Below are 12761 nucleotides of genomic sequence, written 5' to 3' on the forward strand. Positions count from 1 at the left end.
TTATCATGTGAACATTCCTCGATCTACTTTGTTTTTATTGTACAGTTGTACTAATCTTATCAAAATTAAATGTTATTAATATAACATCTAAAGTTTCTCTTTATTTCAAATAAATATATAATTAGAAATATTAATTAGCTATTAAATATTTAAAATGTCAATGATCTCAAATCAAAATCAGAAAGGTAAAACAATAATTAATCATTACGTTATCAAATTATAGCACTTTTATATTAAGATTATATTCTTCAAGTTATTTTAGTTAATTTTTAATTTTTTTAATGAAAAAAGTTTAACAACCCAAAAAGAAAATTAAATAATTTTTAACGTTTATTTTGAAACACTAAGTAATATTTTTTAAAATATTAATTTTTAACTTCTATCTTTTTATATTTTATTTCTTTTATGCGTAAAATATTTATTCAATTTTCTTATTATTCTTTTTACATATGTCATTTTATACTTTTTAAATATTTTATCATTTAGTTCTATCGAAAACTTATAATTTAATAAGTTAAGTTAAAATCTTTCAACTTTTAAATAATTTTTCAACTAATTTTGAGAAACATAATCTCCCTCAATCTCTTTATACCACTTAAATTATAAGTGGTGAGTGATGTAAAAAAAAATTATTATGTAATGAAAAAAGTTATATGTGATATTTGAAACCTATATAAATAAGTGATGTTTAATCATTTTTACATAACTCAATTCATAATATTTTTATATTAATTATTTTTTACAAAAATATCTTAATTATGAATTATTTTTCTGAGTATAACAAATAACATGAAATACTTTAAATATTTGTCTTTTGCTTGTTTAATGAATAATGTGAAAACTTCTATTGACAAGAATTATTAGATGACAACAACTATTAGTTTAAAAGATGATGAATGAAATATGATAATATGTAAAAGGTAATCAAATAGGTTTTTGATCTCATAGACATTCCTCTAGTCTTAATATGCAAGAAAAAAACTTTTTTTCTTTTTAATATAAGAAAATTTTAACTGTTCTAATTTTATTTTTTTAATTGAGATTAGAATTGCATGATTCTAAATTTTCTTGTTATATTTTGAAGGAGACAGAATACATAGTCTTACGTGGCAATCAGCCAGAGCGCCAACAGAGCAGTTGCAGAGGGTAAACGGTGATGTCGAAGATAGAGAATGAAATCTGGATTCAATAAGTGAATGCTCGTGATTCGATAGCATTCACATCGTTTCTCTATCTAACACGATATAGTAACACCACCATCTCCATTATAGTACACTCAACACACACTCTTAACACCCAACGAAGCTCGTGAACAAGATAAGAAACAAACAAACCAACGAGGCTCTCTCTCTCTCTCATTCATTATTGATTTCGAGTGAAGAGAGAGATTCGAGATTTGCGATTCCGCAATGGCTTCTTCTTCCACGACAATGCGGTTCTCCGCGGCCTCCACCGGCGCCGCGGCGGCGCTTCCTCGCCGGAGCTCCGTCGCCGGATTCATCGGCGTCGCGGCCAGATCCTCCGCCAAATCGAGGCTCCGCTTCATCGGAAGGAACGCGAACTTGAGCCTCCGGATGAGGAGGATGAGCTCTTTCTCCGTCGTGAAGTGCGTCTCCGGAAGCGAGGCCAAGGTGCAGGATACCGTGGCCAAACAACAAGGTCTCAAGCTTTTGCTTCTCTCTCTCTCTGCTTTTTCATCGTTGTCGTCACGTTTTGTTGTTGATTTTTGTTCAGCTTTTCTCGAAAATCAAGTTGAAATTTGGCAACATTTAGTTTGGAGCAAATGTTAGCTCTGTGATTTTCTTAAAAATTTAAATAAGCATGTGAATTTGGTTGCTGTGAAGTGAGAGATGCAGTTTAGAGTTTAATTGGAGAGTGTTAACTGATCACAGGAAAACTAATTTGTGATCATTTACTTTCTTCACTTTTTAGTTTTTACGCTTTCACTGGACATGCCTTTATATGTATGCATATATGTAGGGTAATTAAGTGAAAATTCTTTTCATTGTGAGAAATGAGTACTAAAATTCTTAATCATCTTATTCAAATGGATGGCTAAGATTAAAATTAATTAAAATAATCATCCATTTATGATTATGCGACCAAGATTCATATATATTGGTCAATTATAACTCTGAACTTATGAAAATACTATGGAGAAGTCCTCATGGGTGCTAATATACTTCCATTTATTTTCTAGAAAATTAGTAGAATTGTTAAAATATTTACAACTTGCTGGATTTCATAAAATACTCCCAAAGATATAGGTTGTTAAAATAAATCTTCTAGAAAAGTGGAAATGTGTGTGTTTAAACTATAAAGTGAGAAAACTATTTTATCTTTTAAGAGTAAATTGTGACCATACAATCTTACAGAGATAGTCACGACTAAAAGCTATCAAAAAGGTCACATGATCACTTTAAAAAGTTTTTTGACTTTTATATTTTAATTTTGATAATTTTTTATGTTACATCTAAAATGGTCAAGATTAGTTCTTTTCACCCTCAAATGAAAGCTTCCCTCTCATTTGACATGTGTGTGATATAACATGCATGCTCCTGCCTTGTTAGCATTGGAAAAGGATTGAGATCCAATATTTTCTTGGTAATGTTAGTAAAGCACACAAGTCATGCTTTTAAATGATATCTCATTTTTCAACCACCAAAGTTCTTATCAAATTGGTTTTTATGTTTTACCCCTCCCCCTCCCCCCCCCCCCTCCGTGTTCCAATTGATATAATATAATGGTTGAATATTGTCTCATTAAGCTGCCTTATTACTGCTTTGAGTCATGACAAGTTATGCAGAAGTTTGTGGATTTGGATTCTTTTTTTATGCTGACATGAAATACATGGTTTATTGTTGGAACAGGGTTCCCTCACTAGCTTGTTGTTCTGATGAAATGGAAGAAAACAAAAGAGACAAATTTTTAAAATTTGAAATGAAGGGAAAGCTTGCAAAGAAAATTCTGTTTCTTGAGTTTTCTTTTGTTTGTACTCTCTCTTTATTTTCTCTTAAACCTAAATGTAGAAACTTTCAATTTTAAAAATTTTTCTCTCCATTCAAACATGTGGTAGTTTAACATTATCCAGAGTTAATCATTAATATTTTGTTATCTTCTCTTTGGGGGTAGAATGAGAAGGGGAGTTTTTGACAGAAACTATTCCTAAGTCCTGACCTTTTAACAAGTTACCAATAGTTATATTGTGTCCAACAACTTCATTATGGCCTGATTAATCTTTTGTTTTTATTGTTTCTTTTAGAAGCTACAACCTCTCTCAGCTCCTTCACGCCAGATGCTTCATCTATTGCCTCAAGTATTAAATACCATGCAGAGTTCACTCCATTGTTTTCTCCAGAGAATTTTGATCTACCACAGGCTTTTCTTGCAACTGCACAAAGTGTTCGAGATTCTCTCATTATAAACTGGAATGCTACCTATGATTACTATGAGAAACTGAATGTTAAGCAGGCATATTACCTTTCGATGGAATTTTTGCAGGTTGGGTGCTACCATAATTATTTGAATAGCTTCAGACATTTCTGGCATCTAATGTTTGTTTCCATTTATTTTTCTATCTTGCAGGGTAGAGCATTATTAAATGCAATAGGCAATCTGGAGCTAACTGGTCCCTATGCTGAGGCTTTGAGCAAGCTCGGGCATAAATTAGAAAATGTGGCATACCAGGTGTGAATTTCCTACTGTATCTCTTCTTTCTCATTTTTAATTCTATAATGTGGAATGTTTCACTGCTCTCTAAACTTAATGTTTATATAGCCAGAACCCCATAAGTCAACATCAAAATGACCTCTTCAGTTAAAAAAAACTGATGCGCTTTCCAAAATATTAGTCAAAAAAGGACCAATTATGTTTTTCTTCCAATAGCATATTTGCAATGGAGTAAGTCAATTGATGTGCTTCAAATTCTTATCAAGTTCCTTTTTCAACATTTCCCCCCAAAATGTTGCTGACTCACAAACCTTTTTATTTTACTGAGCACCTACTGCAACAGGAGTAATCTAATCAAAGTTAATATTTGGCTGCATTTTCTTAGAGTTGAGCAATTCATTTTGTTTGGCCAATGATAGGAGCCAGATGCTGCACTTGGAAATGGTGGTCTTGGGCGTCTTGCTTCATGTTTCTTGGACTCTTTGGCAACCTTGAACTATCCAGCTTGGGGTTATGGATTGAGATATAAGTATGGTTTATTTAAACAGCGAATAACCAAAGATGGGCAGGAGGAAGTTGCTGAAGATTGGCTTGAGGTATGTTTAATTATTTATTGACAAGTGCTATTGGCATGTACTTAAAAATTAAAATTATAATGTTTGCATCAACACCAAAATCTTTCAGTTCTGTTAATATTTCTTTCTTTGCTTGTGACCTCGTCAAACAGATGGGCAATCCCTGGGAGATTATTAGAAATGATGTTTCATATCCTGTAAAGTTCTATGGCAAGGTTGTTTCAGGGTCAGATGGTAAAAAACATTGGATTGGAGGAGAAGATATAAAAGCTGTTGCACATGATGTTCCCATACCAGGATATAAAACTAAGACTACAATCAACTTGAGACTTTGGTCTACAAAAGCTGCATCAGAAGAATTTGATTTATCTGCTTTTAATGCTGGAAGGCACACTGAAGCATCTGAGGCTCTAGCAAATGCTGAAAAGGTTTGGATGATATAGCTAGTGTAAACTCCTTTATTAATGGTAAAAGACCCTATGAATCTATAAATGGACCAATTGGATAATTGGTGTGAGAATAAGTATTGCAAAAAATAAGTATTGTAAAAATCAATCCTCTCCATGAGTATAATGTATCATTTCATATTGTCTTTTGGAATCTTTATAATGACCTATATGAGTCTGTATGTTCCATGTAAATTTTGTGGAAAATATGAGTTACTTTTGGAAAATATGGAGGCTTTCCAGTTAATTTCAATTTGTTAAAATCTGAATGAGTTAATAAAAGGACATTTCATATGGTATTTCTTTTTCAAATTCAGATATGCTATATACTCTACCCTGGGGATGAACCAATAGAGGGCAAGATCCTTCGCCTCAAGCAACAATATACTTTATGTTCTGCTTCTCTTCAAGACATCATTGCTCGTTTTGAGAGAAGATCAGGAGCAAATGTTAATTGGGAAGAGTTTCCCGAGAAGGTTGCAGTGCAGATGAATGATACTCACCCAACGTTGTGCATCCCAGAGCTCATGAGAATTTTAATAGATGTAAAGGGCTTAAATTGGAAGGATGCTTGGAATATTACACAAAGGTATTCTATCTTATTTATTTATTTTAGTAAGAGATGACTGGTGATCTCTTATTATCAGTTAATGCATGATCTGAGTTGGTTGACTGAATATATACTATCTGCCACTGTGATCTAGGACTGTAGCATATACAAACCACACTGTTCTTCCAGAGGCATTAGAGAAATGGAGCTTGGATCTTATGCAGAAACTGCTTCCACGCCATATTGAGATAATAGAAATGATTGACGAGGAGGTAATACTGAAATATATGCATAAACTCTCTTCTTTTGGGGTACAGGCATTGAGTTGTTGCTGATATCCATGCCTTGCAGCTGGTTCGGACCATAATTGCAGAATATGGCACAGAAAATTCAGACTTGCTGGAGAAAAAATTGAAGGAAATGAGAATACTAGAAAATGTCGAATTGACTGCAGAATTTGCAGATATACTGGTTAAGTCCAAAGAGGCCATTGATATTCCTAGTGAGGAGCTGCAAAGTTCTGAACAAGCAGAAGCAGAAGACGAAAAAGATGATGATGAAGTGGAAGCAGTTGCTAAAAAGAATGGAACAGATGAAAGTTCCATTGAGGATGAGAAAGAAGAGTTGCCTGAGCCAGTACCAGAACCACCAAAATTGGTTCGTATGGCAAATTTGTGTGTTGTGGGTGGTCATGCAGTGAATGGGGTTGCAGAGATACATAGTGAAATTGTAAAAGATGATGTTTTCAATGCATTTTATAAGGTAAATATTTCCTTGGTCAATGCGATGTAGTGCTTGAATTGAGTAATGTTTCTAAATATCTGCAATCCATTTGAAATCACCAAATAACTCTTAGCAGTCAACACTTATCTCGACCAATGGGAGGAAACAACTTTTTCTTGCCAAAAGGGAATAATAGCCATATAAAATATGGATGTTTCCACATTTTTCCTGTTTCAAACTGATTGCTCCATGCTCTTAGAATGTGGGTTATGAGCCTAACTCAACCCTACAAAATTGGTTTGCAAGACGAGGGTTGTTCCCCACATACATTAATTTGGCCATATCACTACTCGATGTGGGATCTTGGATACTAGTGTGCACTACAGTAACTGATATACACTAATACATGCATGCTGCCATTAAAAGATAAAAGTAACTTCCCACACTTTTTATGATATGTATTTAGTATATGCACCTGTAAAAGCATTTGGTCCTTTTCTGTTTTCTTTAGATTATGACAAGATTTTAGAGAAATTGTTTATATCATTGACCTCTATGCCATGTTTCTTGTAGTTGTGGCCCGAGAAGTTCCAAAACAAAACAAATGGTGTGACACCAAGGAGATGGATCAGGTTCTGCAATCCAGATCTGAGTAAAATAATAACCGAGTGGATAGGTACTGAGGATTGGGTCCTAAATACTGGAAAATTGGCCGAGCTACGGAAGGTAGTTACTATTATTTAATTTATTGTTCTCATTCTTATCCTAGTCTTGAATTTTTCCTTCATAAAATTAAAGAGGGGTTTGCAATTTGTTTTTATATGAATGTCAAGTTTTGCTGCACCAATTATACTACCAGATAGCCTAATAATGCTTCTTGAAAACAAATTTTCTCCAATTTTGGCATTTTATAATTCTTGATACAAGTTTTCCCAAAAGAACCTACTATAAATAAGAAACATAATTGCTTCTATCTAACCTCTAAAATGTAACTTTCTTGCATTTGTTGATCTCCTTCAAAAACTTATTTTTCAATGAAATAAATTGTCTTATTCAGGAAGTTATGAAATATCTTTTTAAATCAGAATTCCAGGATTAGCTTAATTTCATTCAGCCTTATTAGAATACATATTTAATGAAATTGTAAATTTAGTATTTATAATGCTATTAAAGGTATTTGTGGGTATTTTGTGAAATTGGTAAATTAGCATTTAGCATGTTATAGACTAAGTTGTGTTTTCATTAGCATCACTTGATCATATTAGTCTCAACCTATTTTCGTAATCCCTGTAATTATAGCTGACCATATTAGTATCATTTATGACTAGTTTGTAGACAATGAGGATCTACAAGTGCAGTGGAGGGAAGCAAAGAGGAGTAACAAAGTTAAAGTTGCAGCATTCATCAGAGAAAAAACAGGGTATTCTGTCAGTCCTGATGCAATGTTTGACATCCAGGTAAGATGTTTTTTTAGATTGGCTCTTGATTGGGCTGTAAGTTTTAAAAATAGAGTGAAAATTGAAAAATGTTGTAACGGTCTCACATTGGTCATTGGTCATTGGTCATATATTGTGATTATTGTAATTTGGTTTACAATCAAGGCAGGCTATTAGATACCATCATGGTTATCAAACTTTCGAGTTAACTTTGAAACTCTTACAATTTTACGAGTCTACGTAAACAAACGATTTAACTGTCTAGTAAACTCTTTTTTGGATAAACTCGTGTAAACTCTTGAATCAGCTAGCGAGTCAACGAGTTTGAAATCAATTATAATTCTTACCCCCTATAGATCCACAACGACAATGTTTCACCATGACTCAAACAATTTGAAGAAATTAACTCCTTTTTAAAATGTTCACTTCAGTAACTTATGTTTTTATGAATTTATTATATAATTTGGTCATATAGATCTAGCCTTATTTTAGGAAAGTAATAATTCTGTTTTGCTTATATAATGTGCAAAGTATCATAAGTAATGAACACGAAAATGTCCTTTTCAAATGCCTAAGCTTGCCTTGTTAGATGTATAGTCTAGCTCAACATAGGCTGAAAATAGGCTAGGCTGTAGGTCATTGATAGCCCACCTGTCATATTCCCATTTTCCTACCCGATTATAAATTACTTTTAAACATCAAATTTTGTACTTTGAAGATACAATCCTTTCTCCTGACAATTTTGTTACGTGTGAGTTCAATTTCTACCCAATCCATTTGTACTCCCTATATAGTTTTGCTAAACTATTCACTGTTGGCTTTATTATTTTTGTTTAGGTGAAGAGAATCCATGAATATAAGCGACAATTAATGAACATATTTGGAATTGTTTACCGATACAAGAAGATGAAAGAAATGAGTGCGGCAGAAAGGGAAGCAAATTTTGTTCCTAGAGTTTGTATATTTGGGGGAAAAGCATTTGCTACATATGTGCAAGCCAAGAGAATTGTGAAATTTATTACAGATGTTGGGGCTACAGTAAATCATGACCCTGAAATAGGAGATCTACTTAAGGTACATATGACTCTGTTTTCCAACAGCTTTTTTTCATTTGTTGGTTTATGTTTTGTTAGGCATATTGTTGTTGAAAATAAAGATCTAAAGCATTATTCCTATACCAGTACTTTGGCCTCAGGATCTTTTTTGGGTTTTATATTTGACTTTTATGATCTATAAGCAAGTTGCTCATATGTTGTTAATTTGAAATGAATTTGCATTTTGTATAGAAATAAATTTTTAGTAAAATTTAATATGAACACCACATTGGAAATGTAAGTCCTTATGGTATGGCATTCTGCTATGCAAATATAGAAGAAAAAATATATGTACCCAGAGAAAGGAAAAGACAAAAAACAACTGTACGGTAACATAACATATCATCAAACTGTGTACACATGCAATATTCCAAAATATACACACATATAAGTACTTCTGTTGACTATTAAAACCAACAAATTTCCACTCTGATCAAAGCTTATTGTTTGGTCCTATGACACTGTTGTTGGCATCCTTGGATACATTTCTCTTAGTGGACAATGTTCGTCCTATAGAAGAAATAATAAAACAATTCTGGGATATTCTTGCATTGTATATCCCCCTGCTGCTGTGTACAGAGATCCATATTCCATTCAGTTGTTTTAATTTTTGGCCCTCTATAAATAAGATTTGCATCATCAGTTTTCTAATATACTAAATATAGAGAATAAATTTCTCTATTTTTGCCATTTATTTTATAGAAAACATTATCATCTCAGAGGGGAGTGATTGGAAGGAATGGTTTACCAAATTTCTTTAAAGCCTGATACTTTTTTTTTCTTTATTGTTGCCTTTCTTACTGGACAAAACTTCTAGAATTCTTGGGTACTTTGTTAATTTCCTACAATTTTTTCAGTAAGGTCAGATTTTTGCAAGTGGATGCTACAAAATATTGTTAATTTGTTTTTTATTTGGTTGTTTATGTTTAATCAGGTTGTTTTTGTCCCTGATTATAATGTCAGTGTTGCCGAGATGCTTATTCCAGCAAGTGAATTGTCACAACATATCAGGTAGTTATATTTCATATAGTTGGTTTGCATTATTCTTTGGATTGTACACTTTTACTTAAATGGTGATCTACATGTACTAATTAACATGATTCTGCCATTTGCACTGATTGCAACTGTTCAAATTTTGACATGAATAGCTTTAAATAGAAAACATTGAGTCAATCACATCAAATTGTCTAATATTCATATGTTAATCAAGATGTAGTTCATACGACCAACTACTGCTACTTTTGTGCATGGAAAATTGAGCATGTTATCTTGAAGAAAATACTTGAAAAATTGTAAAAGGTGTTTCTGTTGTGTCCAAACATATTGCATATTCAACCTAGGTTTGTTTAGAAAGTATCAAGAGAAGTTTCTGGTATCGATAGTCTTTATCTTGACATATATGGCATCTTCACAATGTGAAAGCAAAAATTACTGGTGTTAGATCAGAATCTCAAGGTAAACAACTTCATCCCTTGAATTACTGGTGTTGTATAGGAAGGTATGAGAGAAGTACTGGCAATTTCCTGAATTCCTGTATAGATTGAGATTAGCTTGAAGAATCTCTAGCAACAAAACTAAGATTGCTCCAATAGAGAAAATAATACATAATTTTGAACCCAAACTTGTTTTAAGTAGTTAGACTTTTAACTAAAATTGATCCGATAAAGTCAGATTGAGTTTACAGGATTGTTTGACGAGAATGAGTCTGAAAATTTCATTGACAACTAAGAACTGATATATTGATATTGACGGGTCCTTTTCAAGTACGTAAAGCAGAGGATAGTCATACTTTCAATTGTGAATGGAAATATGTATCAAGTATTAGGGAAAACATTTTAATTTTGGTAAAAAAAATTACCTAATATCCAGTCTTGACCAATGACATGTGAGAGTGAGATTGGCACTCAACGTGCATTGGGAAATGGGATACAGGTACAACAGAAATACACTAATTTGTGTTCCCTGTTCTGCTCGTGTAGTACTGCTGGAATGGAGGCAAGTGGAACTAGCAATATGAAATTTGCAATGAATGGCTGCATATTGATTGGAACTTTAGATGGGGCCAATGTTGAAATAAGGGAAGAGGTTGGTGCAGACAACTTCTTCCTCTTTGGTGCCAAGGCTCATGAAATTGCTGGGCTGAGGAAAGAAAGAGCAGAGGGAAAGGTCTGTCTTAATACCCATGTTGTGCATTTTACTTACTGTGAAACATAGTTAATGCCATGCTGTTTGGGGCATACAAGCATAGAACAAATATTCCACTGTTGAAGTTTCTAATGTTAGTAATAAGAAATTCACGGATCCAATGACTTCAAAAGAATTGAACGAGGAGCCATATGAAGTGAAACCCCATGTACGGTTTTGTAGAGTGGCAGTAAGGGTGACTTATCTGTCAACTTTTCCACTTCTCAATGGATTGGCAGTAATTTTTTTACTGCATGTACATTCCCAAAATGATGATGTTTTTCCAAAATCAAACTTTGTTGTTCAGCATCTTGGACTAGCCATCCTTTAGAAGGTATTGTTAAAAGGTCATCAATTCCTAATGAAATGGATGAAACCGTAACTTGACGGAATCCCAGAGTCTTTACTTGATCCAGGAATTATTGACAAATTTTCTAAAACTTAAATGATTATAAGCTAACCCAGTAGGTTTTTTTAATCCAGTTTGTGCCTGATCCACGATTTGAAGAAGTTAAAGAATTTGTCAGAAGTGGCATTTTTGGATCTTACAACTATGACGAATTGATGGGATCCTTAGAAGGAAATGAAGGTTTTGGTCGAGCAGATTATTTCCTTGTAGGGAAAGACTTTCCCAGCTACATAGAATGCCAAGAGAAGGTTGATGAAGCATACCGTGACCAAACTGTGAGTTTGTATTTTCCTATTTGCTGACGAATATTTGTTTCACATGCTATAGCCTGTTGGAACCATGCACCAATTCCATCTTTATTATAAGCATGTTTCATCAGATGAAAAATACTAGCAACACACTCTTTTGAACACTCTTTATTATTGTTTGAAATTAATTAAAAATCAGAAGTTTTAGGTCTCACTTTATAACGAGTCTTACCCATGATTTTGTAGTTTCTTATAAATTTTTACCAATAGCAAACAGTGCTTTTTTTTTTGTTCAACCACTGTAATTAGGATTTTTGGATGCCTGGTGGGACCCTGAGGTATCCTCATAGGCTTCAATCATTTGGACTGACTATAGAACTAATCTTCGATCCGAGACTTAGACACATTTAAAACTTCCCGTCCCTTTCTAAGAATGTATTCTGCGAGGATCGAATCCAATTCCCCGTGTGTTGCTAACTGAGTTACACCCATTGGATTAGCATGTTTGAAGGACTGTATTAGTGTTACTAGCACTTCTTTTCATCTGATATTCACTCAACTTTTCTTTTGGTCAAAGTATTTTCCTCATTTATCTATTATGAACTGTATTCAGTTGGTATAGCTCTATTGTCCATGGTTGTTCTGTTCCTTGATGATAGTTGCTTTCATGTTTATCTTTGGCACTAACATTTGTAAATCATATGGATGCAGAAATGGACAAGAATGTCAATATTGAACACAGCAGGTTCATACAAGTTTAGCAGTGACCGCACGATTCATGAATATGCCCGAGAGATATGGAACATTGAACCAGTCCAATTGCCATAGAGGAGTATAGAGAATCGGTGCCACGTGGTTGTGATGATCACTGCATAGCTTAATTCCTCGTAGCAGAGAATAAAATATAACTTCGCGTAGAGACGCGCTTTAAGGGTGCGCTCATAGTCAAAATAAGCTTGCAGTTCTGTAATATATATGTTTTATGGGTACTTCGTCGGTGTAAATCAAACCTTTGTCTTATAATAATAAATATCAAATTGTTTTGGCTTCAAATTCAGTCCTATATTGTCTCAAGCTTCATTTCTTAAGCCTGTCTTAGATTCATAATTTTGAGTTTAATTTTTATATGCCGACATAATTAAAAAATTATAGCATTAAACAATTAAAAATTATTTTAGAATAATTTTTAATATAGTTATTATAAAAGTTAATAAATTTATTATATATTATAATTTGTGATTAAACGATAGTATAATATAAATGTATTTAATTAAATTTTAATTATTTATTATACTCATTAATATATATTGTTAGTGTAACGTTTCTACATAAGTTAACAAGAATTATATCTTGTTATAAATTTTTTCTATTTATTATCTCAAAAAGAATATTCTATTTATTAATATTATGTGGTGATAGTGAATTGA

At 33.0% G+C, this 12761-nt stretch overlaps 1 protein-coding gene across 1 annotated transcript; it reads left to right on the forward strand.

Moving 5' to 3' along the window:
* The first annotated feature begins 1181 nt into the window (after positions 1 to 1181).
* On the forward strand, positions 1182 to 12387 carry LOC100806646 (alpha-1,4 glucan phosphorylase L isozyme, chloroplastic/amyloplastic). The gene is made up of 15 exons (XM_006603841.4): positions 1182 to 1659; positions 3263 to 3501; positions 3586 to 3687; positions 4089 to 4265; positions 4397 to 4672; positions 5008 to 5279; positions 5395 to 5512; positions 5592 to 6002; positions 6537 to 6689; positions 7292 to 7420; positions 8237 to 8473; positions 9428 to 9504; positions 10473 to 10659; positions 11161 to 11361; positions 12046 to 12387. The coding sequence occupies exons 1-15, from the start codon at positions 1410 to 1412 to the stop codon at positions 12160 to 12162; spliced, it is 2946 nt and encodes a 981-aa protein (XP_006603904.1). The 5' UTR covers positions 1182 to 1409; the 3' UTR covers positions 12163 to 12387.
* Positions 12388 to 12761: the final 374 nt, after the last annotated feature.

Source organism: Glycine max, chromosome 19 (genome assembly GCF_000004515.6).
Source record: "Glycine max cultivar Williams 82 chromosome 19, Glycine_max_v4.0, whole genome shotgun sequence".
NCBI classification, from domain to species: domain Eukaryota; kingdom Viridiplantae; phylum Streptophyta; class Magnoliopsida; order Fabales; family Fabaceae; genus Glycine; species Glycine max.